The sequence below is a fragment of the Brienomyrus brachyistius genome, chromosome 1 (genome assembly GCF_023856365.1).
Source record: "Brienomyrus brachyistius isolate T26 chromosome 1, BBRACH_0.4, whole genome shotgun sequence".
NCBI classification, from domain to species: domain Eukaryota; kingdom Metazoa; phylum Chordata; class Actinopteri; order Osteoglossiformes; family Mormyridae; genus Brienomyrus; species Brienomyrus brachyistius.
Window position 1 is genome coordinate 11,576,314 of NC_064533.1, and position 21,609 is coordinate 11,597,922.

The window sequence follows — 21,609 nt, forward strand, 5'->3', positions numbered from 1 at the left end:
AGTTTCAAAAAATCTAAATGAATTAAAATTCTACTTACAGCTCTATAATGAAGAATATATTCAACTGAAAAGTCTCTTGATAAATTCTTAATACAACCAGAGTAAAAACAAACCACTGAGCAGAAAATGAAACAGAAATATGATCCAGGTTAGTTGTGTGTGGGGACACTGGGGTTTTATAAGTGTCGCGCAGCAGGATATCGCATGTTTTCTGGAAGTAGGTTATTTTGTCCCCGGCTAAACAATAACTGGATAGTACCACAGTGCATTCACTCAGTTTACAATTAATCAAGATCTCGTCACTTTTATTGTTCCTCACGTTTTGGTGTAAAATTTATCCTTTTCTGGTAAAACAACAGCTTCACTGCTTTGTTTTTCCATTGGTGCTTTTTTCCTTAGGCCAGATCCAATTTCTACTGTCACCATCACATGAAGATAGAAAGAGTCCATTATTCACTGCCTTAACCACTTTTGGGATTTACACGAGTAGAATATGCTTCTATTTATATATGAGAAGCCATGTTTCCACACTAAAGTCTATTGTGTCAAGAAAAACAGCAATAAAATTACCGTAGAGGACCCAGGACTGTAATTGGATCATTCATGACCTAAATAAAAACTACATGCTGCCAGAACAACAGTAATATATTCCTTGGATGACTCCATCACCCCCTTCCCCCCACATCTAAGTCCAACTTTGTGTGACACATCTCCATCAGGTTCACTGGTTCCTAGACCATTCCGGGGAATACTGTATAGCTAACTTGCATTTATTGGGAAATCATGTTAAGTTCTGCCTATCGCACTTGTGCCTAAATTGACTGTGTGTGGTTGTGTCTTATCTGCCACTCGTGAATGTAACTTTGGACAAAAGCATCTGTTAAAGAGAGGGTAGCTGTTTGTTTCCGCATCCTTAAGGTCATGGTTTGGAAATCCACGGCCAACAGAATAATGAACAGCATTATCTGCCAATAAAAAAATGCAAATATCATAAGTCTTTTTGTGTTCTCAGGTCCAGACACCTGGACAATACCGGCACTTAGGATGGGACAGTTACAGCCAACAACAGCAATTATGGTAAGTGTGAAGCGGTGTCATTTTCCATGTTAACAGTGTTACATCAATATCATGTCACCCACTGCAAGAAAACTCCTCACTGAACACAAGGAATGACATCTGCTATGTTATTTGCGGGCAACACTGGAACTTATGGTTCCTGGTCCCACAACTTATGTCACCGTGTAATGTTATGGCACTACTGTGACAAGGTATGTCTTCAGAGAAGCGTAAAACAATTCACAGCAATGTATCAGTATCTCTGTGGTAACAGTTTGTAGTCACAGAGTAACTCCTAACTAACGCTCGTCAAAGGCAAAGAGCTACATTGTAGCTAAATCACACATTGTCAAAGGAATTAGCACAACCATTTTTTTCTACCTGATGGTTCACTCTTCCATTTAACCCCAACATTTTGAAAATAATTTACAGGTAACAACTGTACGTAGACCTCAGTCAGTCAATGGAGGTTAGCCTTGTAATCACCCTGGCAACGCCCACAGTCTGAGAAGATTTTTAAGGAGATACTCCTTAAAGAAATCCAGTTCCTAGGCCAATAGAGATATAGAAACCCACCCATTCTGCATCAGTTTCAAATCATAGGGGGCCAGGCAGCATAGGGAATAAGCCTTAGTGTGTGACTTGGCACTTAGCCATCTCTTCTATTTGACTCTCCCTGCCGCCCCCTGGAGGTTGGGCTCCCCCTTTGAGTCTGGTCCCTCCCAAGGTTTCTTCCTTCGATGGGAGTTTTTCCTTGCCACTGTCGCCTTTGGCTTGCTCACTGGGGGCTTTGGGTGCGGATGCTGTAAAGCTCTTTGAGACGATGTAATGTTGTGATAATGCGCTATACAAAAATAAATTTGTTGTTGTTGCCTGAGGATCACCCTGGAGAGGAATGGAATTCACTGCAGTGCACACACAGGCACACGCTGGCATACCTGTCAAAATGGGAACCTTCTATTTTTCCACAGAAAAACCTTAATGCCAATCACGACACTCTTAACCCCTAACCAGTGCTAACCTCAATCATACGGTAACTAAACAAAATACAAAACACACAGACACATGCACACACACACACACACACACACATGCACACGCACACACATGCACACGCACACACACACATGCACACACACACACACACATGCACACGCACACACACACATGCACACACACACACACACACACACATGCACACGCACGCACACACATGCACACGCACGCACATGCACGCGCACATGCAACACAGAGGCACTATTTGAACCTCCAGCCTTTAGGTGAGAAGTAGTAGCTCTACCTGCTACACCATCACACCCCACTGACACTTTTTGGTTCACTGACTTGGTCCTCAGGGTGACCTCCAGCCTTGTCCCCTACACCACCCCCCAGCCTGCACCAAATAAGCGATTAGAACATCACGGATGGATGGATGACAGGCTTAGTCTTATGTGGTGCATATTTGCACCAGAAATGACAAACCTTACTTAAAATTCTTACTGTTCACATCATTGTGTAAAACAGCAGTTATTTATTATACAGCAAGTTAGGTCCGGCCATAGACAAGTGTGAAAGGGAGAGCAGCAAGGTAAGTGCCAACAGAGATTATAAATCGCTTAGAGGAAAGTTCACATCATTACCAGCACAGATTGCATCAAGTTTGCCAATGTTCCTCAAACAGGTTTGTTAATATGCCCACATCGACATGTGGCTTATCAACTTCCATAAACAGAATTCTTTTGAATGCTAAAAATGCTATCATGAACCCCCCCCCCCCCCCCCGCACACTAACCCCCCACCAGCTTGTAACTCCTACACTCACCTCAGTGGTGAGCAGAGAGGCGGAGGGAAGCGCGGGTGGTAAGGGGAAAGGAGGGGGTGGGTAATGACAGGGTACTTATCTACCGACCGGACGAACAATTCCTGCACTTTAGAGACATCTGCTGTGGGCCAAGAATCCCACAGGTCCCCTGGAGCACAAGGGAAGCTCTTCATGAGGCAGCGACTGGGTGAGTGAGCACACCAGTGCTTTCATGGGGCTAGAGGGGACTTGAACTTGGATTCATCCTGAGAAAAGTATCAAACTCATTGCTCTGCCTGAGCTCATTTCAGCTTTTTATCGCACCAACTCAGCATCAAAGACAGAGCTTCTGGTAACGTCCGTACACCTGGGACAGCAGCACTGTCTTCTTCAGGTGCAGCTCAGCTCAGCTCCCAGTGGCGGATGCTGGTGAGGGTGGAAGTGGTCAGTCATACATCTAGAAGACTTCATGGATGCTTCAACCAAGATGACCACCTTCGTGGTGTGGGACTACGTGGTCTTTGCACTGATGCTATTGGTGTCGGCTGGAGTGGGGGTATACTTCGCCCTGGCTGGGAAAGGGCAGCGCAACAGCCAGGACTTCCTAATGGGGGGTCGGGACCTGACTGCCCTGCCGGTCGCCTTCTCCCTGACAGCCAGCTTCATGTCCGCCATAACTGTCCTGGCGACCCCCGCCGAAGTCTACCAGTATGGAGCCATTTATGGGTTCTTTGGCATCTCCTACATGCTGGTGGTGGCTGTCTGTTCGGAAGTCTTCCTGCCAGTCTTCTACAGGCTTGGAATCACCAGCAGTTATGAGGTAGGTAGTTTATCATGTCCTCAATACCGCCACCAAGCTTCAGTAGAAGGTATTTCGCCTCCTGATTGCTATAGTTTTATCTCTGCCTTTAAGTCGCCGGGGCTTGGCCAAGTTCTAATCTGCATTTTCATGAACCCACAGTACCTAGAGATGCGCTTCAACAGGGGGGCTCGTCTGTGTGGGACGATGATATTCATACTGCAGACAGTGAGTACATTACGGCTGCCTGTTTATTTGACATTGTAGGATTTACTGGAGCAAACTGGGTCATTAGCATCTGAGAGAGAGAGAGAGAGAGAGAGAGAAAGAGAGAGAGAGAGAGAGATAGATAGATAGATAGATAGATAGATAGATAGATCCAAATAAAGTGCAAACAATGGGGAAAGCGTGGTATTTGTCTGTCCCTATATACAATGTTACATTATACACGTCTTTAAGGTGGCGGTGGGCATGTATAAAGTGCCAGTATGTCTGTTACCCCTGTAATTACAGGTGTCCTACACGGGGATGGTCATCTACGCACCCGCTCTTGCATTAAACCAAGGTAGAGTAGCCCTACCGTCCTTTAGTCTATTATTTGTCCATCCATCCATTTTCTAAACCGCTTATCCTACTGGGTCGTGGGGGGTCCGGAGCCTATCCTGGAAGCAATGGGCACGAGGCAGGGAACAACCCAGGATGGGGGGCCAGCCCATCGCAGGGCACACTCACACACCATTCACTCACGCATGCACACCTACGGGCAATTTAGTAACTCCAATTAGCCTCAGCATGTTTTTGGACTGTGGGGGGAAACTGGAGTACCTGGAGGAAACCCCACGATGACATGGGGAGAACATGCAAACACATGTGACCCAGGCGGAGACTCAAACCTGGGTCCCAGAGGTGTGAAGCAACAGTGCTAACCACTGCACCACTATGCCGCCCCCGTCTGTTATTTACTTTTGTAAAAATGATTTCTCCACTTTCCCATGTTTGCCAATCGGGAGTTCTGCGGTGCCGGTCATTTTGGGTCCCACCTTTGGGTGTCAGCAGAAGCCAGCTGACTTTCTGTTAACTTTACCTTATTTCAGTGGCCTCCTGTCACCAGTAAGGAGCAGTAGAGACAACCGATTGTTTTGTGACATGCCTTTTGTGTTCATTACCTGCAGTATAGTTAACCTAATTATCCTTTCCTCCTCTAGTCACTGGTTTTGATTTGTGGGGTGCAGTGATTGCCACAGGAATAGTTTGCACCTTTTACTGCACTCTGGTAAGACACAACTTTTATTTTACAAATACAAGTGTACCTAAACATTGAGTGCCATGCTAGTTTGTGTAAGTGCGCTAAGATCCTTCAAAATGAATCAAAATAAAATTCCAAATACTCTCAACTGCAGAATTGTAAAATCAAAATACAAGAAAATGAGATCTGCCATTCCAGTCAAAAGTCTGAACACACCTACTGAAAATAAATTGTTTTTCAACAAGGTAACAACCCTATGCACAGCTCAAGGTTAGGTAAGTACTGTATTATATTGTGAACAAGTAAAAAGATGGAGTGCTGTGACAGGTGACCTGGCTCCCACAATCTCCTGACCTAAACCCTATAGAGCTGGATTGGGATGAGCTGGATCGAAGAGTGATCACAAGGGAACCAAATTGTGCCCAGAACTTGTGGAGACTCCTTCAGGACAGTTGGAGAAATATTGCAGAATGCCAAGAGTCTGCAATGCCATCATCAAAGTAGAAGGGGGGCTATTTTGATTAGTCTAAAATTTGAGAAAGTTTTAAGAACTTGATCACTTCCCTTGGTCAGTGCAGTATTTGATATGTATTACTTAATTGCCTCAAGGGCTTTGACTATATAGTGAAGAACACAGCTAAAATCGAGAAAAATGCATTAAAAGCAGGTGTGTCCAGACTTTTGACTGGTGCTGCAGGCAGACCTTGGTCTGAGTTCCCTGGCTGAGGTGGCTGTTGTACTCTTTCTCACAGGGTGGGCTGAAGGCAGTGGTCTGGACAGACGTCTTCCAGGTGGGCATCATGGTAGCCGGATTGCTCTCCGTCATTGTCCGAGCCACATGGCAACAAGGAGGCTTCTTGGCCATAATTGACGACTCCCGACATGGAGGGAGACTGAACTTTTGGAAGTGAGTTTGCCCAATTTTGAAGGTTCTCCATGACGACAGCTCAGCACGTTACATATGTGCCCTGTGCTCTCTCTTCCTGTCTAGCTTTGATCCCAGTCCGCTAAAGCGACACACCTTCTGGACCATCACGTTCGGGGGAGCCGTTATCTGGATTAGCATATATGGGGTCAATCAGGCTCAAGTGCAGAGATACATATCATGCAAGTCCTTGATCCATGCTAAAATGTGAGTTACCCAACAGGAAGTACTGCAGTGTTAAGGAAGAATGCATTGAGGTGATCTTTCTTCGTAAGTTGCTACTTGTGGGGGTATATGTGTGGGTGAATGCTTGTTACAGGGCCCTCCTCCTGAACCTGGTGGGACTGTGGGTCATCCTCCTGTGCTCGGTGTTCTCTGGACTGTGCCTGTACTCCATCTACAAGAACTGTGACCCCTGGAATGCAGGCTTGGTATCGGCTCCCGATCAGGTACGGCCATGCAGAGAAAAGGGGACAGTAACTATGTGTCGACTGTAAAAACTGGTAACGGTGCCGAATGACATCACAACTTCAGGCAGGGCCTTTTGTGCTGAATTCGGAAAATGGCTATAGCATATTATCTGCACAATGTGTAATATTAATACCAACGTCACGTGTTATGTATGTGCAGATCTGTCAGCTAGATTAAGATCGGGCTTTTTCTTACTTTCAATTCTGTATACAGACATTGCAGACATGATGTAGGAGGTTAAGGCATGCGCGCTGTCTTTGTGTATTAAGCAAAATGCTTTTTAAATTTCTTGTCTTGCCATCCTGATCTTTTTGCTGTATCTGTTCTTCCAACCAGATCGCAGTATTTTTTTTTTTTTACTTTGTTTATCCTTATTTTCTGAGTTCGCGACTGCTTTCAAGGCGACGGTTGTATCGTGTTTCAGCGGCAGGCTATTTGCATAACCAATCAACAAAGAAAGCATTTCAAGTCCCACCCCAAAGTGCCAAAGAAGTGCCTCAGCTGGTTTGGTGTTTTTAGTACTGGAACTTAACCAGAAGTCAAAGAAAGTGTCAAGTCCCAACCCAAAGTACCAAAATACCAAATAAGTACTTCAGCTAGATTATCACTTTGGGTACTGGAACTTTTGGTACTGGTACTCAACCAGAACTCAATGAAAAAGCGAAAGTACCAAAAGTACGGTACTTGGTGCAGTGGAAAAGCACCCTAACTGACATGTACATTAATGACCTGCAACACTGCTAAGATACTGAACATGTTCAATGCTCCCTAGTTAATGCCTTACATGGTGCTGGATATCTTGAGGGACTTCCCTGGTCTCCCTGGGCTGTTTGTGGCTGCTGCCTACAGTGGAACACTGAGGTAAGACAGGTGAACTGAAGTAGGCCCTTGTTACTCCTGTCTCTCTCGCTCCACTGTGCAGGACAATTTAGATACAGTACCAGTCAAAAGTCTGGAAATACCTACTGGAAATAATTAGTTTTTCAACAAGATAATGTTGAACACCTTGAGGTTATGTATGTGCTATATTATTTTGTGAACAAAGAAAGAGATGGAGACTGGCGTGACAGGTGACCTGGCCCCCCACAATCCCCCAACCTAAACCCTATAGAGCTGGTTTGGGATGAGTTGCATCGAAGGGTAAGAGCAAGGTTGCCACCTTGTGCCCAGAACTTGTGGGAACTCCTTCTGGACTTTTGGAGAATCATTCCAGGTGGCTATATTTGGAAGTTGGTTGAAAGAATGCCAAGCGTCTGCAATGCTGTCATCGAAACTAAAGGGGGCTATTTTAAAGAGTCTCAAATCTGAGAGAATTTTGCGATGTTGAACACAACTTTTGGTCGTTGGAATATTTGGTAATGCTTTACATTAACTGCACCTTCATAATGCATTCATAGAACATTCATGGGCAGCATGCAAGTACACTTTAACATCCTAACATCCCTTAACAGCTTTAATATACATTAACAAATGTTACATGATTATAGACTTATGTTTGTTATTATTATATAACGCTTGTTATTAATGTCCTATGAATTCATTATGAAGGTGCAGTTAATGTAAAGCGTTACCGAATATTTAATACATATGATTTCATTGCTTCAGAGCCTTTTACTATAAGGTGAATAGCATAGATAGAATAGACACAAATGCATTAAAAGCAGGTGTTTTGATTGGTACTGTATGTGTTGTCAGCTGACCACCATTCTGAGGTCATAACTATATCATTTTAGACTGTTTTATAAATGATGCATGTTCTGTAAGCTTACATATGTGTAGGTTAAAGATCTGTGTCTGTTCCTTCTACAGTACGGTTTCCTCCAGTATAAATGCCTTGACCGCAGTGACAGTGGAGGACCTGGTCAAGCCTCACTCCAGCATATCTGAGAGGACATTATCCTGGATCTCCAAAGGGCTTAGTGAGTTGGATGGGGCTGAGATCCAATATCCCTCTTCACCATTACAGCAGCTGTCCATTATTATATTTTGTGGCTAGTTTTATTCTATTAAAACTCTCTGATTCAGACTCGGTCGTCGAAATTCTCGTCTCTGATGCTTCCAGGTGTTGTGTTTGGGGTCATATGCATTGGCATGGCTGGCATTGCGTCTGTGATGGGGGGAATTCTGCAGGTGAGGATAGACTCGCTCACCATCACTCAGTCATCTCCCATCATTGACGGTAGTACAGAGAAGGAGATATTCCTTGTTCTGACTGCCACACACTGAGAAGCTCTCTATTTCCCCCTACAGGCAGCTATAAGTATTTTGGGCATCACAGGAGGGCCTCTCCTTGGTCTTTTCTCTTTGGGCATTCTCTGCCCCTTTGCCAACTCTGTGGTGAGTAGTGTAGGTTCTCAAACATATCTTTATACCTGTGGGCATCACATAACCTGAATAGTTACATCCACCTAGAATATAAATGTGATGTCCAACATGAAAAATGTCCAGATATGTTTCAGAACACCTTCTAGTTTAAATTTGACTTCAGTGCTTAATTGGGCTTGGTTATTTTATTATTCGGCGTGTAGATTATTCCACAGTAGAAAAGCAAGTTTGCTTGCAGATATACAAATGTCTGCTGTAATTTCTCAATAGATGTGAATCATCTGTGTTTTTTTCCCCCTGTGTTTCGGTGACCAATGGCCTGGTGCCTCATTCAGGGAGCCCTGGTGGGCTTTTTAAGCGGCCTTGCCCTGTCTCTGTGGGTTGGGATAGGATCCCACTTGCACACCCCTTCAATAAACTACAAGCAGCCACTGTACCTCAGCACAGATGGCTGCAACCTTACCATGACTGACGGGAGGCTAAACTGGACTTTAAGTGGAGAAGAGTCACCTCTCGTCTTGCAAGAGGATCCAGAATACAGGTGAGTTGCAAAATGTAAGCTGCTTGTAGATGAGATAAACCAAAAGGAATTACTGCAGGTTCCTTCTCTCAGAGATTGCAGTTACTCATGGATATCATAACGCCAGTGTAAACAACGGCTAAAACAGTGAGCCATGTTACCCATAGATGGTGTAGGCATTTCAGCTGCTATACAGTGGGGGACAACTGTGCCAAAAGCACTGAGCGTGAGGTGTGGTACTTCTTTGACAGGACTCACATGGTCAACGAGTGGTACTCTCTGTCCTACCTGTACTTTAGCGTCGTGGGAACCATCACAGTAATGGCGGTCGGCATTATCGTTAGCCTGCTAACAGGTAATGGTCGCCTCTTGTCCGCACACTCATGTGTCTCCCACCCAATTTTATGGAGTTGTTTCATTTCTCTTTACCCCTGATTCTCTGTTATCAGCTCACGCAGCACTCATGTCAGTCACCATTTTGTTACTGAGTGGCCTAAACTGTTGTTTTTTTTATTATTATTATTATTATTATTTTTGAACCAGGAAGCAAGAAGCTGGCACCAGAAATGACTCTGAAGAAGGAGGACTTGACCTGTTACTACTTGTATAGCACCTTGAAACAGAAAATTTCCCAGGTGAAAACTGTCATCACCATAAATACACTGGTAGAAAGTTTTTTTTTCCCCCAGGATGTAACAGCCAGTTTGTTAGCGAAATATGAATTTACCTATTTTTGCGTGGTTTCTTTTCCTAGGCAATGAAACGTACCAGTAATCTGGACTTGAACAAGCATAGTAAGAAAGACTTTGGAAGAAACAATCCTGCTTTCTGCAGTTCTGAGCTGGACCTCTCTTCTCAAGTGCCAGTTGATAGACGAGGCAGGTTTTCTCCCTGAATTACATCCAGCAGCCTTCTTTCATGCCGCAAGACTACAGAACTCTCTTGCCGCCCTCTTTCTCTCTCTATATATATATATTTGGTAAATATACCGAAAATGGTTGGCTTTTAACCTTACATATACCTAGTGTCATTTTCAATAGATAAAAAAATAGGACCCATTGAGTCAAACGCCGCAGACAAAATGACAAAATGAATAGAGTGTAATGATATCAGTGGCTGACACAGCAGCACTCATGCACACCCGTGTGCCACTTCTGGGAACATAAGGTCGGCGTGTGAGCACTCAGTTGCACTAACCCTCCAGTCATCTGCTAACTCTGTCTAAGTGTGTGTACTGTTGTCACAAGGAACACCAAACATGTTTTATTTCTCCAAAACTTTATTAAACTTAGCATAGTAAAACAGTTTACGTTATGTAACAATAAATATACATTTAGTGAATATATCAGTCTATCCAAAGTATTAATGTACATCGTAAAGAAAAAATAACCAAAACTACAGGGGTTTACAGCTCTGGAAAAAAAAATGAGGCCATGCTATATTTTTTTTAAACTAACAGCATTTTAAAATCCTGGTTAAATGCTGGTTCTGCCGGCTACACTGAGCGGCAGGTTAGGCTGAGGCATTGGTACACAAGACCAGGGTGAAGCAGGAGACACTGGCAGTGACCAAAAAACCAGCCAGGTAGCGGGCAGAAGTGACTTTTTAATGCCAGAGACGACTGTCAACTTATCCGGCAGGGCCTCATAAATCGGAGGATGACCTCAAGTGACCTTCAGAAGGAATGGGAAACAGTGAGCGGTGTGAAGTGAACGGAGGGCTTTGCAGCAAGGCCGAAGTTCTTCATCAATGAGAAGCAGGAAACATTTTACACAGGTGCACACCCATAAATTGAGAAATGACTGAAACAAAAATCTGTTGTGGTCTCTTAATTTTTTCCAGAGCTGTATATTTATTTCATGTCTATAGTTACTTTTTCACATATCATACTTCTGTTTATTGCTATAATTCTTTTTTTTTATTATTTCTAGTAAGTAAAGTAATGCAAATACATTATAATCTGGTCTTTCTTTAGCCTGTTTACATTTATGTAAATGATATTTGCCATATATTATGAAAATATTGGTAAGTAGAATTATATTAGAATATTACAATTCTGATTATTTTCATAGTAAATATTTCCTTACGTAACAATTTAATATTCATTCCAGTCATTCTTCTAATGTAATGTTTAAAATCAAGCCAAGAATGTCTTGTGTAAATACATCAATGAAATAAACATTCAGTAATTTCTGTTTCTTTTTGGCTAGATGTACAATTTCCATCAATATCTTTCTGTATTTTTCAAGAAATCTGTTAACTGGGTATATTACATAAATTAATTACTTCTCTAAATTTGTTGGTGATACAATATCTTTTTCCCATTTTCAATGCTAATTTCATATTTGTTTTGAAATGTAGAATTGCAGTTAACTTTGCATGCAGTGCATATTGCACTTTGAAGGTTGGGACCGGCACACATCAGGAACACCAACTGTAAGAGCTACAGTGACCGGGTTGGGAAACGCAGTGAGGGTGAGCACATATATACAGTACATAACTAGCGAGGACCTAACAAAAGGCAGGTGTGATAGATTACTACGTCAGGCTGAGAAAAATTAGGTGAATATGAGATGACCAGCTACCTCTGCTGGCCAAAAGGGGACATGACGGTGGTGGATCCTGACAGCTGTCTACGTAATATTCTAATAGATGCGTTTGCTCATTAATTAGAGTAGATATCGTGATGCAACTTTAATTCGAAAAGCAGTTTAAAACGTGCGGCGCACTGCACTGTAAAATGGATACGATGTGTGTATAAAATCCAATCCATTACGCTGTCACAGGAGGAAACATTTGAGTGTAAGAGACTTCTTAGGCACTAGATCAGTGTTATGGCCATTAATGGTAATTTCTATGAAATTGATGGTAAGTCAACAGGCACATGCAGCAATGGGAGGGGGCTGGGGGTGCCTGAGCAACTGTCCCTTTCGCCTGAAAGAATAAAAGTACCCTCCCCCCCCCCCCCATGTTCTAAGTGCCTTTTTTGATGGCCCTTTCGTGCATAAATGTGGGCATCCGTCACAAATGCTCCCGAGGTTTCACTATCCCGCCATATATCCATCATACATACCCAGATGTCATTTCCAGTGTCAAATTGACAAGGTGAATAGAGTACTGTATGACGGTAGCGGTGGTTGATACTGCAGCGCTCATGTACGTCCGTTTGCCACAAGGACAGGTTGTCAGATACAGCAAGTTGCATTACCCACCACACGGATAGCGACTCCCCCCCAGGTAGACACACGGTCCAGTCCCACACTCCAGAAATGACCATCCACCTGCTGCGGCCAGGTGTTACGTGGGCGTCCCCTCGGCCTGGTCCATCTGCTCGGGTCCTCAGCAGAGAGGGTCCTGTGAGCCGAATCCCCCTCAGGGAAACGTGCCGCACGGCTGTAACTGACGCTCCCTCACAATGCAGAAATTGTGTCTCATTCGGGACTCCTGCGCATGGTCTTCAATACACTTGGAGCAATAAGGATTCCTCTCTGCAGTCAAGAATTGATTATTGGTCAATATCTTCACATTTAAAAAAAAGTGTCTCAGTTAATATTTCCTGTGCCCACTTAAGAGATCATAAAGCAATTTCAATTAATATTAACATTACTCCTGATTGTGGTCTCATCGCTAAATATGCAGTGTTGTAGAAATTAAATAATTCTTTTCTAGAATGTTCATCTGTTAATGATAAAGGAAAAGAATTTATCAAGGTATTTTGGACAAAAGCTCAAACTGAAAGGTTTAATATGTCACGAGGGATACGTCAAGTCTGCCCAATTTCCCCTGGATCATTGTTAAACTTTGAGCCTATATTGGAGAAAACAAGAAGAAAGCTGAACTCTTGGCTGCAGAAAGACTGCAGAAGAGCGAGTTCTATCTAAAGCTGAAATCTGACTTATCTCTTAAAGGGCGAGTTTTATCTAAAGCTGAAATCTGACTTATCGCTTAAAGGGCGAGTTTTATCTAAAGCTGAAATCTGACTTATCGCTTAAAGGGCGAGTTCTATCTAAAGCTGAAATCTGACTTATCTCTTAAAGGGTGAGTTCTATCTAAAGCTGAAATCTGACTTATCTCTTAAAGGGTGAGTTCTAACTAAAGCTGAATTCTGTAATTATAAATAATGAGCAAAATGGTGGCCTAAGCTTCACTGACTTCTCAACTTTAAATAAAATGTTCAAAGTTAACTGGATAAAACATTATTTTAAAACTGCAGACAATATTTGGAATATTATTCCCTCTTTTATATTTTCAAAAGTTGGCAGTCTGAAATTTTTGCTTATGTATAATTATGAAATTTCTAAAATCCTGCTAAAGTTGTTAAACTTTCATAAACAAATGTTGCTCTCCTGGTCCCACATATTCAAACACAACTTCTCTCCTCATTCCTATTTTATTTGGAACAACAGGGATATTCTATACAAACATAAATCTGTATTTTTTGAGAATTGGTATGAAAATAATGTGGTATTCGTTGGTTCCAGCCATAACGCCACACCGAGAATACAGATATATTCACGGATCTTTATATTTAGCAGTCCTTAAAAAAAAACTACATCAGGCACCCAACGAGCACCAAAACTGATTAAATATATGAAACACACGGTTGTTAGATGCTGAACTGTAAGATACACACACGGTGGGAGACCTATGAAAGCTAATTACACATAAGGATCAGACAGGATACACGCAAGACACAGGTAACCACACGCGCAACAATAAAGAACATAACTAATAACAATAACAACAACAACACCACCACAAGGGCTATTTACACCTTGCAGGCAGGGCATGCTGGGATATGTGCAAATTCACCAGACGGCGCTTGGCTCACCAACGCCACAGTACTTTTATAGCAAAACTGGTCATCTATCTATCACTATTATATTACTATTCTAGTTTCTGTCAGTTTTTGAAATCCCAGTAAGCGCTACAGAATTTGCCGTTGTTTTTGATGCAATCCCTGATGGAGTAGTTATGTCGCTGAAGAGTTTTTCTTTTAAGAATCCGACTATTCCATCTATGGACCCTGTTGAATCTGGTGTTGGTAAGGTGTGTTTTTCTTCATGCTTCGCAAGAAATAATAATAGAAAAATTAAGACACTCTACCCAAAACTACATCATGTCGTTTCATATTGGAATGGCATACTAGATAATATACTTTGGAAAAAGGTTTGTGTCATGCCCGGCTCGTCCAATCCTCGTGTGTGCCACGCCCCCTGATTATCACGTGTGCTTCCCTGATCTTGCCCAGCTGTGTCCTATTATTTTCGCCCAGTCTTGTCTATTTCAGTCCACGTCTTGCCCTGCCTTGTTGTCCGTCATCGATGTTAGTTGGTCTCAGTGCTGCCCTGCCCTTAGCCTTAATAAATTCCCCGTTACCCCATCTCTTGGTTGCCAGCGTCTTCCTTCCCTGCCTTCTGTCTGCCAGCCTGCCCGCTGCACCCGCGAACCTGACAGCGTGCACTTTATCTTCTAAGTTTTTAACAAATAAAGTAAAAGAAGTCATCTTTAAATTGATACATAACGTTTATCCGTTCAAATATGTTCTATTAGTTTAATATTTCTCTTAGCAAAGTTTTATATTCATAAATGTAAATAAAATAAATCTAAGGCCTTTTGCCTGTTTACAAATTGGACCTAATAAATTGTATGAATTTAATCAGAAAATCTAAAAATAAAAAATCAATCAGAACTGTATCCTCATTTGATGCTTTTTAATTTGATGTATCGACGTAGTACTGAAATGTTCTTTCATATTTGGTATTGAGATGATAATCTTTGACTTTGTAATAACTCTGGATGTGTGTTGTTTTTTTTCTGTATTTTGTTTAATGCTCTGTTTACAAAATATATTACCTGTACTTGTTAAGGATTGGAAATAAAAAAATTAAACATTTTAAAAAAGTTCTGGAAAATAGAAGCGGCCGATACTGTCTACGCGCGTGCGCAGTAAGGGACAACGTTTCATTGGTAAGGTCATTTGAAACACGCGGCGCCCTGGCACGTGGTTATGACGTATGAGTAAAACGCATCTGCTCTGCTGATGAAGCAGGAAGCGTCTGGCTGTAAGTTTTGTTAGACACTGGATGAATGTCATGGTGGATCTTTAATAGTAATTTAAGTGACGTTTATGGTAAGTCAGGGGCATCTTGATATTTATCTCAAACTTTCCTCAGATTATGGAATTTCGGTACAAGTATTCCACCGTCGTTTACCTCAGCGTGGTGGCTAACTACAGTTCTGTTGCGTTTGTTGCACCATCTTCTGGTAATTGGTTACTGTAACGAGGTACATTGTCGCAATATTTAGGGTATGCAAGAAGCTAATAATGAACGTTGATTTTCTTTAAGTGAATCTAATGACGCTGTAATCGCAGCATTGATATCCCCGTGTTGCTTTCAGTGTTAACCAGCGGGCTCTTATGAAAGCCGGCACCAGTAAATTTATATATCTTCTTTTGGTTGTTTTCGCACGTTGTGAACCACAGAGATGTCTCTATTACTGGCACTGTAGATATCTGATGGTCGGTCACTCCGGTACAGGTGCAGAGATGAGTCTCAGAATGGAGGACTGGGCCTATAGTTTTCTTGAGACTGAGGAACCTACGGAAATGAACCAGGCTCGTCTACTGAACGACAGTGACCTACTCTTTGTCAACTCCAGCGATGACTTTGAGTCACCAGTCACAGTCATCCCTGAGACACCCAGGTAATGCCGTCACTTGTGCTGTCAAATGGCTTTTCTATGTTCATATAATGAGCAAAGTGCAATCTTCCCATTGCTCTTTATTGCTGGTTGATATTATAAGTTAGCAGTCTTTACCTTGCTGTATTGTTGATTATTTAAATGCACAACTGCACTATGTGTATAAATAATTGCGTCCAACCCCCTGTTTTGTGCTTTCTGGTGTTTTGCACTGTGAAAACCCTCCCCTATTCTTTTGCTGTCTGTATGTTGCACTGTGGTCTTAGGGGAGCATTATTTGATGCCACTGTATATGTGTGGATGGTATGACAGTAATGTTCACTGGATTCAAGTGTTATATTAGCATTTTTTTTCCTCCCCTACCTGGAGATCTGGACATGTGGCAGATACACCAGAGGATCTTATACAGGTGAGTGTGGCTCTTCCCCTTTGACTTGGCTGCTCCGGTCACCCAAATTTCTCCACCCATGTAGTAGTGGTGTAGAGACATGAGTGAAGAGAAGCTTAGTTGTGCCATCAACTCCCGTGTCTGATCTGAATTTAGGTGACACCCTTTCGGTCATTCCAGGGTGCAAGGGATCCCTCTGAACGGAGTTCGACCCCGTCATACCGATGGGCCAAGCGCCGGAGGTTGTCCTTCATGGCCACAGATTCACAAGCTGACTCGGACGATGGATCTACTGCGGGTTCAGCTGGGGATGTGTTTGGGAGGGGAGTTGCTCCTTTAACAACAGCACACAGATTTGCTACCTCATCCCTGGTTGCCCCAAGCACCCCGGTGTCCCGTAAGCGTAGGATTCCGCCCCCATCAACCTCCGTAGTGGCTTGTACATCTCTTGGTTACTCAGCCAATCAGAGAGCTGATGTCGATGGAGAGAAACAGCCCTCTGACTTCACCCACAACAGGAAATGCAGATCAATGAGGTGCAACAAAGACTCTGAGCAGCACCCCAATGCAGTCACACGATCCATGTCCAGGTCCTCCAAGCGGACCTCGAGTACCATCGTATCCCAGTCACCGGGCCCCTCCGGCTCAGTGTACGAACTGAGACAGCCCAGGATCCGAGGTAAGGGGGGGAATAATTTCTTCACAGAGCAAGGAAGTCACAAGTTTTTCTTTGACCGGATGAGCACGATGAGATTCTTTTTTCCGCAGTGGACAATCAGGCTTCTTGTTCGAAACAGCCCGACAGAACTTCAGGAGAAGAGGAAGAGATTGTCATCAGTGATGACGAGGATGTCATTTTCCAGGCCATGGTGCGTTCAGCCCAAGAGGAAGTGGATGAGGCGTTTGCTCGAAGGCTCCAGGTAAGCATCTGCCTGCCATCTCCAGGCCGATGAACTTTGAGTAGCATATGACCTTTGAACTCCTGCAGGCACAGTTTGATCAGGAGGAACGAGAGCTGGCCTCCTTCCGTTCATCCCACAACCTGGTCAGTACCTGTAGAATTTGTTACTTACTCTTCATGTGAAGCTTACAGGCCCGTGTCTAACAGTTTCTGTCTCCCTCTGCAGTATGACAGGCCTGGTCAGATAGCCTGGATACCCTCTCCTCTGTCCTCATTTGTAAACTCCTATCGACTATCTGAATTTCTGGAATTAGCAGAAGGTATGCCTGCTTTATCCTCAATTTGAACCCTGTCTTGAAACGTGGGTTGATGGCACTTTGTCATTATATCTTAACAGCGAGACCTGCTAGACGTGGCCATAGATCCCGGGGCTCCCGTGGTTCCCGCCAGCGGGGTCCAGACCTATTTGATAACAGCCAGGGAGAAAACTATGAGGTAGGACTCTGTCGGATTTCACAAGACCTGCGAATACAGCCCACCCTGAGCCACCATCTGAATCAGAAAAAACTTTATTGATCCCAGGAGGAAAATTGCTTATGCTACAACTGCACAGACAAACACTACTGGACGCAATGAACGCGATATGACAAGATGGAAAAAGTAATACAGCTCCTCTACTTACGAAAGAGTTGTGCTCCGAACAGGTGTTTGTTACTTGCAATGTTCGTGAGTCATTATTCAACATCATTTTAAGGGTATACGCAAGTACTAAGAACTAGGATGCTGGGAGTTCGCACATTACGCTGCTGCGCGGTGGGAGTAGCGGCCAGAGGTCGTACTGGGCGGAATTGGTGCGTAGAAAAAAGAAAATTGATGTTGCGGACAGGAAACGGGAGCCCAATGAACACAATTTGGACTTACGGTTCTCTTCGTTCGTATGTTTGAAAGTTCGTAAGTAGAGGAGAGACCTGTGTATCACAAACTAAAATAACATATTGATGTCAAACAATATAAACTCTTTAGGAGAAATGTCCAGATCAATGAGGTGCAACAAAGGCTCTGAGTAGCACCCCAGTGCTGCTCCTAGTGGACCTTGAGCACCATGAATTGTCCAGCCCCTGCCCACTGTTTCCTGTACCCAGGCTCTTCTGGCTTTTGAGGAGAGCCAGGGTGCTGTTATTGCCAAGAAGAGCATGAGCACCAGAGAGATCCACAGGCTGCCCATAAAAACATTTGAACCAGCCTACAGTGCCGGGAAGATCACGTGAGTCTTGGTTCCACAGGCTTTTTGCTGTTAATGAGGGAGTGTATTTGTCGTGCTGATTTCTCTGTGATGATGGTTCCTGTGTGGGCAGGTGCCAGATTTGTTTCTCAGAATATGTGGAAGGAGAAAAATTACGGACTCTTCCCTGTCTCCATGACTACCATGTACAGTGCATCGATCGCTGGCTGAAGGTAGGCTTATTGTTTTATCTGTGAAAATTATTCTGTTATGAGCTTGGCGTATCGGTAATGATGGGAAGGGTTTTCAGGTCTAATCCCCCCATCAGAAGCATTTTTGATGCCAGCTATGGGTTGGTGGATTGCTGAATTTCTTTTTTGCAATGACACCCCCCCCCCCCCCCCTCATTTTCCTATAGGAAAATGCCACATGTCCTGTATGCCGAGTGGATGTGTCAGAACTTGGCAGCTAAGGGTCCCATATGACAGGAGTGCCAGTGTCTACCTCACCAACAGGATTATTTAACTACATTTGAGGGAAGTGACTGACCTCAACAAGCCACGAAGAAATCAGCTTCAATCATACTGGAAAACGATACCGGAAAGCAAAGAAGGAACGCCACTCTGAAACTGAAGTTACATAGACTAAACATGACTTTCTTTACCTTGAACCTTTTTGTATGTATTGAAATAAACCTTTTATAAAAAAAAAAAAAAAAAATTTGTCCATAAACTTTTATTGCAAACGAGGATTTATTTATATATATATACACAAAAAGGAAATTACCATTTTGGTACGGAATAGACAGGTGGAGCACGTGCCGTAGTTGTTAGGGGGCTGTCAGAATGACATCACTATATTCCCCTTCTGGTTAAATACTTTACATCGTACAACTTGGGGAAACTTGAGAGTTTTTGTTTGAAACACTTTATACAACATGAATACTTTCCAGTAGCTAAACCCTTGTGTACACATGGACATACTTCAACTTCTGAAGTGCAACAACGCGGACAACCTTGGCCTGGCAGGTAGGAGGCAATCAAACGGCAACATCGTGGGTCGTCAGCATGACGAATGCTTTCGAATGACAGCAAAGCGGATGGTTACAATTACACATTCGCTAGCCTTGCCTTATTTATTCTGAACCTTCAGAGTCGTAGTAGCGCTTCTTCATGGCTCTGTACTTCCTAAGGTAATACAAAGCCTCCAACTCTTTCATGACAAACTCCCCTCGTGCAATCAGTTGCTTTATCTTTTCGGGGTCTGTCACATCCTTATTCTTCATGAACGCAGCCTTCAGCCGTTCTCTGAAGTAGTCGTTCCCTTTGGGGTACTCCCGTCCAACATACAGCAGCTTCAAAAGAGGCAAACACTGTCAGTCTGAACAGAACCTCCGTGTAAAAACGATCAGAATTAAAGAATACCTTGTCATGTTACCAATGATATTTCCTATAATTAAGATGTAACTCCTGCACATGTGGTTGATAAGTAATTGGAAGATAGACAGATAATTAGTAAAAATTTAAGCTAAACAGTATATTTTCCTGTCCAAGAACCACTATAAAACTAAGGTTAACTCCTTGTCCCTTGTTCCAGGAAGAATTAAAATGTCACTATAGGCAAGAGCAAGTTCTAATGCATTAGTGTTAATGCAAAAGAGGCCTTCAAACTCACATTTTTGTACAGTTTGACCACAGCACTCCTCAGAGGGTTGGCCATTTCTGCCTTGTAGGCTTGGAATTAGGGGCTGTTGGAAAGAGCAATTACATGTTATTTCTGCTGGGTGTAGTTTGTGTCGTATGTAAGACCTAAGAGACCCCACCTGCAGCCATGAGACAGCCCCCTCCAGCAATAAAAGGGCCATCATTCCATTTTGTAGCTGTAGCCTATGTGATAGGTGTGGTTCAATGTGCAACATGACTGTAAACCATTTTTCATTGGTCATCTCCACCACATGAACACGGCATCTGTTATGAACTTATTCTGAGGGTCGTTCCAAGGAGCAAGGTTTATTTGTTAGCAGGGTTAAGTAATGATTAGTTTGTCTCAATCATAAGATTTGGGAAATATGTGACTTGACTCTTATTTGACTATCCCTGCCGGCCCCTGGAGGATGGGCTCCCCCTTTGAGTCTGGTCCCTCCCAAGGTTTGTTCCTTCTTGGGAGTTTTTCCTTGCCACTGTCGCCTTTGGCTTGCTCACTGGGGGCTTTGGGTGCGGATACTGTAAAGCGCTTTGAGACAATGTAATGTTGTGATAATGTGCTATACAAATATAAATTTGTTGTTGTTGTTGTATTATCCAAAAAAAAGTTTAGGCAAAGAGCAGTCCTGCTGGACAATCATGACTTATATCTTAAGCTAACCGAGAAGTCCTGGGGGTGTTCCACGAAACACGCTTTCTCATTTAGCTATATATGTGTGTGTGTACATACAGTTCGTAACCATCCCAAGCATGTTTCAGTAATGCTTACTATAAGTATGAGCACTGCACTGGGAACATGGGACAGATGCTTTAAAAAAGCGCAAAATCGTCATGTTTAAAACAGAGCTCCAAAACTGAGATTTTTTTTGAAAATGAATCTGGTTTCAGATAACTTAAACAGGTTGACTTTGTGTCATAGACCATTGTGATAGAATACTGAACAGTCAGTTATTCCATTTAAGAGAAAAACAATATTTCACACGGTTAATGTTCAGATAGTATATCCGCAGAAAATTACAGAACAGCCATTTAAAACAGGGGTTATGTGCAGCCAAATGATTTATTCACGAACGAACACACTTAACCGCCCTGATTCAAGTACGACCAGCTATATCAAAACGGTCATCCACGTTACGTAGTTTACGGCGATACCAGATTTAATCATAATTTGATTTAGATTGCACAGTGACGGTTTCCACATATACACAGCCATCACATACGCAAAGGATAACCAAGACACATTACCTGATTTTTCGTTTTGCGTACAGTTCAGACAAAATGGATTTTAGTTAATTAACAGGTAATGCTATACCACCGCTTATGCTATACCACTATCATTTAAAAAACATGATGGAACTGTTTACAATATTGTACCTTCATACGCTCGTCCTTCGGTTATGTGTGACTTTCTACAATCGTGCTGTGATACTACGCACTTTGATGACGTACTTTGACGTAAACGCAAAGCGCCCAAGTGCGCGAGGATTTTCTTGAAATCAATGGAGCGCATTTGCTATCTTAAATTAAGAGATAAACAAGAGACACGC

General features: G+C 42.9%; 3 protein-coding genes across 7 annotated transcripts; 2 read left to right on the forward strand and 1 right to left on the reverse strand.

The window, feature by feature from the left end:
* Positions 1-1,012: 1,012 nt before the first annotated feature.
* On the forward strand, positions 1,013-11,336 carry slc5a8 (solute carrier family 5 member 8). 3 transcript variants are annotated; one of them, XM_049029621.1, is made up of 16 exons: positions 1,013-1,077; positions 3,252-3,677; positions 3,819-3,884; positions 4,170-4,221; positions 4,862-4,929; positions 5,655-5,809; positions 5,894-6,034; positions 6,147-6,276; positions 7,071-7,159; positions 8,108-8,217; positions 8,361-8,428; positions 8,549-8,635; positions 8,959-9,164; positions 9,395-9,498; positions 9,687-9,778; positions 9,898-11,336. In XM_049029621.1, the coding sequence occupies exons 2-16, from the start codon at positions 3,327-3,329 to the stop codon at positions 10,036-10,038; spliced, it is 1,860 nt and encodes a 619-aa protein (XP_048885578.1). In that variant the 5' UTR covers positions 1,013-1,077; positions 3,252-3,326; the 3' UTR covers positions 10,039-11,336. The 3 variants fall into 3 exon arrangements, with proteins under 3 accessions (XP_048885578.1, XP_048885568.1, XP_048885588.1); XM_049029611.1 differs by lacking the exon at positions 1,013-1,077 and adding an exon at positions 2,939-3,065 and having other exon boundaries at positions 3,190-3,677; XM_049029631.1 differs by lacking the exon at positions 1,013-1,077 and adding an exon at positions 2,953-3,065.
* A 3,795-nt stretch (positions 11,337-15,131) lies between these two features.
* On the forward strand, positions 15,132-19,042 carry si:ch211-59o9.10 (uncharacterized protein LOC561841 homolog). 2 transcript variants are annotated; one of them, XM_049020509.1, is made up of 11 exons: positions 15,132-15,208; positions 15,686-15,851; positions 16,218-16,257; positions 16,417-16,915; positions 17,005-17,156; positions 17,225-17,281; positions 17,364-17,457; positions 17,535-17,632; positions 18,280-18,401; positions 18,493-18,592; positions 18,778-19,042. In XM_049020509.1, the coding sequence occupies exons 1-11, from the start codon at positions 15,187-15,189 to the stop codon at positions 18,829-18,831; spliced, it is 1,404 nt and encodes a 467-aa protein (XP_048876466.1). In that variant the 5' UTR covers positions 15,132-15,186; the 3' UTR covers positions 18,832-19,042. The 2 variants fall into 2 exon arrangements, with proteins under 2 accessions (XP_048876466.1, XP_048876458.1); XM_049020501.1 differs by having other exon boundaries at positions 15,165-15,276.
* A 37-nt stretch (positions 19,043-19,079) lies between these two features.
* LOC125746492 (electron transfer flavoprotein regulatory factor 1-like) lies at positions 19,080-21,570 on the reverse strand. 2 transcript variants are annotated; one of them, XM_049020521.1, is made up of 3 exons: positions 21,437-21,570; positions 20,034-20,106; positions 19,080-19,713 (listed from the first exon to the last, which is right to left on the reverse strand). In XM_049020521.1, exons 2-3 carry the CDS (start codon positions 20,076-20,078, stop codon positions 19,495-19,497), a joined length of 264 nt encoding a protein of 87 aa, XP_048876478.1. In that variant the 5' UTR covers positions 20,079-20,106; positions 21,437-21,570; the 3' UTR covers positions 19,080-19,494. The 2 variants fall into 2 exon arrangements, with proteins under 2 accessions (XP_048876478.1, XP_048876487.1); XM_049020530.1 differs by having other exon boundaries at positions 21,308-21,448.
* Positions 21,571-21,609: the final 39 nt, after the last annotated feature.

What these genes read in the sequence shown, in the direction of transcription:
- si:ch211-59o9.10 (XM_049020501.1), top strand. Translation starts at nt 15,234, where the DNA reads ATGTCATGGTGGATCTTTAATAGTAATTTAAGTGACGTTTATG. An exon ending in TCCGTTCATCCCACAACCTG is followed by an intron (nt 17,282 to 17,363) that starts GTCAGTACCTGT and finishes CTCCCTCTGCAG; the next exon opens with TATGACAGGCCTGGTCAGAT. An exon ending in GCATCGATCGCTGGCTGAAG is followed by an intron (nt 18,593 to 18,777) that starts GTAGGCTTATTG and finishes ATTTTCCTATAG; the next exon opens with GAAAATGCCACATGTCCTGT.
- slc5a8 (XM_049029621.1), top strand. Translation starts at nt 3,327, where the DNA reads ATGGATGCTTCAACCAAGATGACCACCTTCGTGGTGTGGGACTACGTG. An exon ending in CGCTCTTGCATTAAACCAAG is followed by an intron (nt 4,222 to 4,861) that starts GTAGAGTAGCCC and finishes TTCCTCCTCTAG; the next exon opens with TCACTGGTTTTGATTTGTGG. An exon ending in TATCGTTAGCCTGCTAACAG is followed by an intron (nt 9,499 to 9,686) that starts GTAATGGTCGCC and finishes TTTTTGAACCAG; the next exon opens with GAAGCAAGAAGCTGGCACCA.
- LOC125746492 (XM_049020521.1), bottom strand. Translation starts at nt 20,078, where the DNA reads ATGGCCAACCCTCTGAGGAGTGCTGTGGTCAAACTGTACAAAAAT. An exon ending in TGGTCAAACTGTACAAAAAT is followed by an intron (nt 19,714 to 20,033) that starts GTGAGTTTGAAG and finishes CCTCTTTTGAAG; the next exon opens with CTGCTGTATGTTGGACGGGA.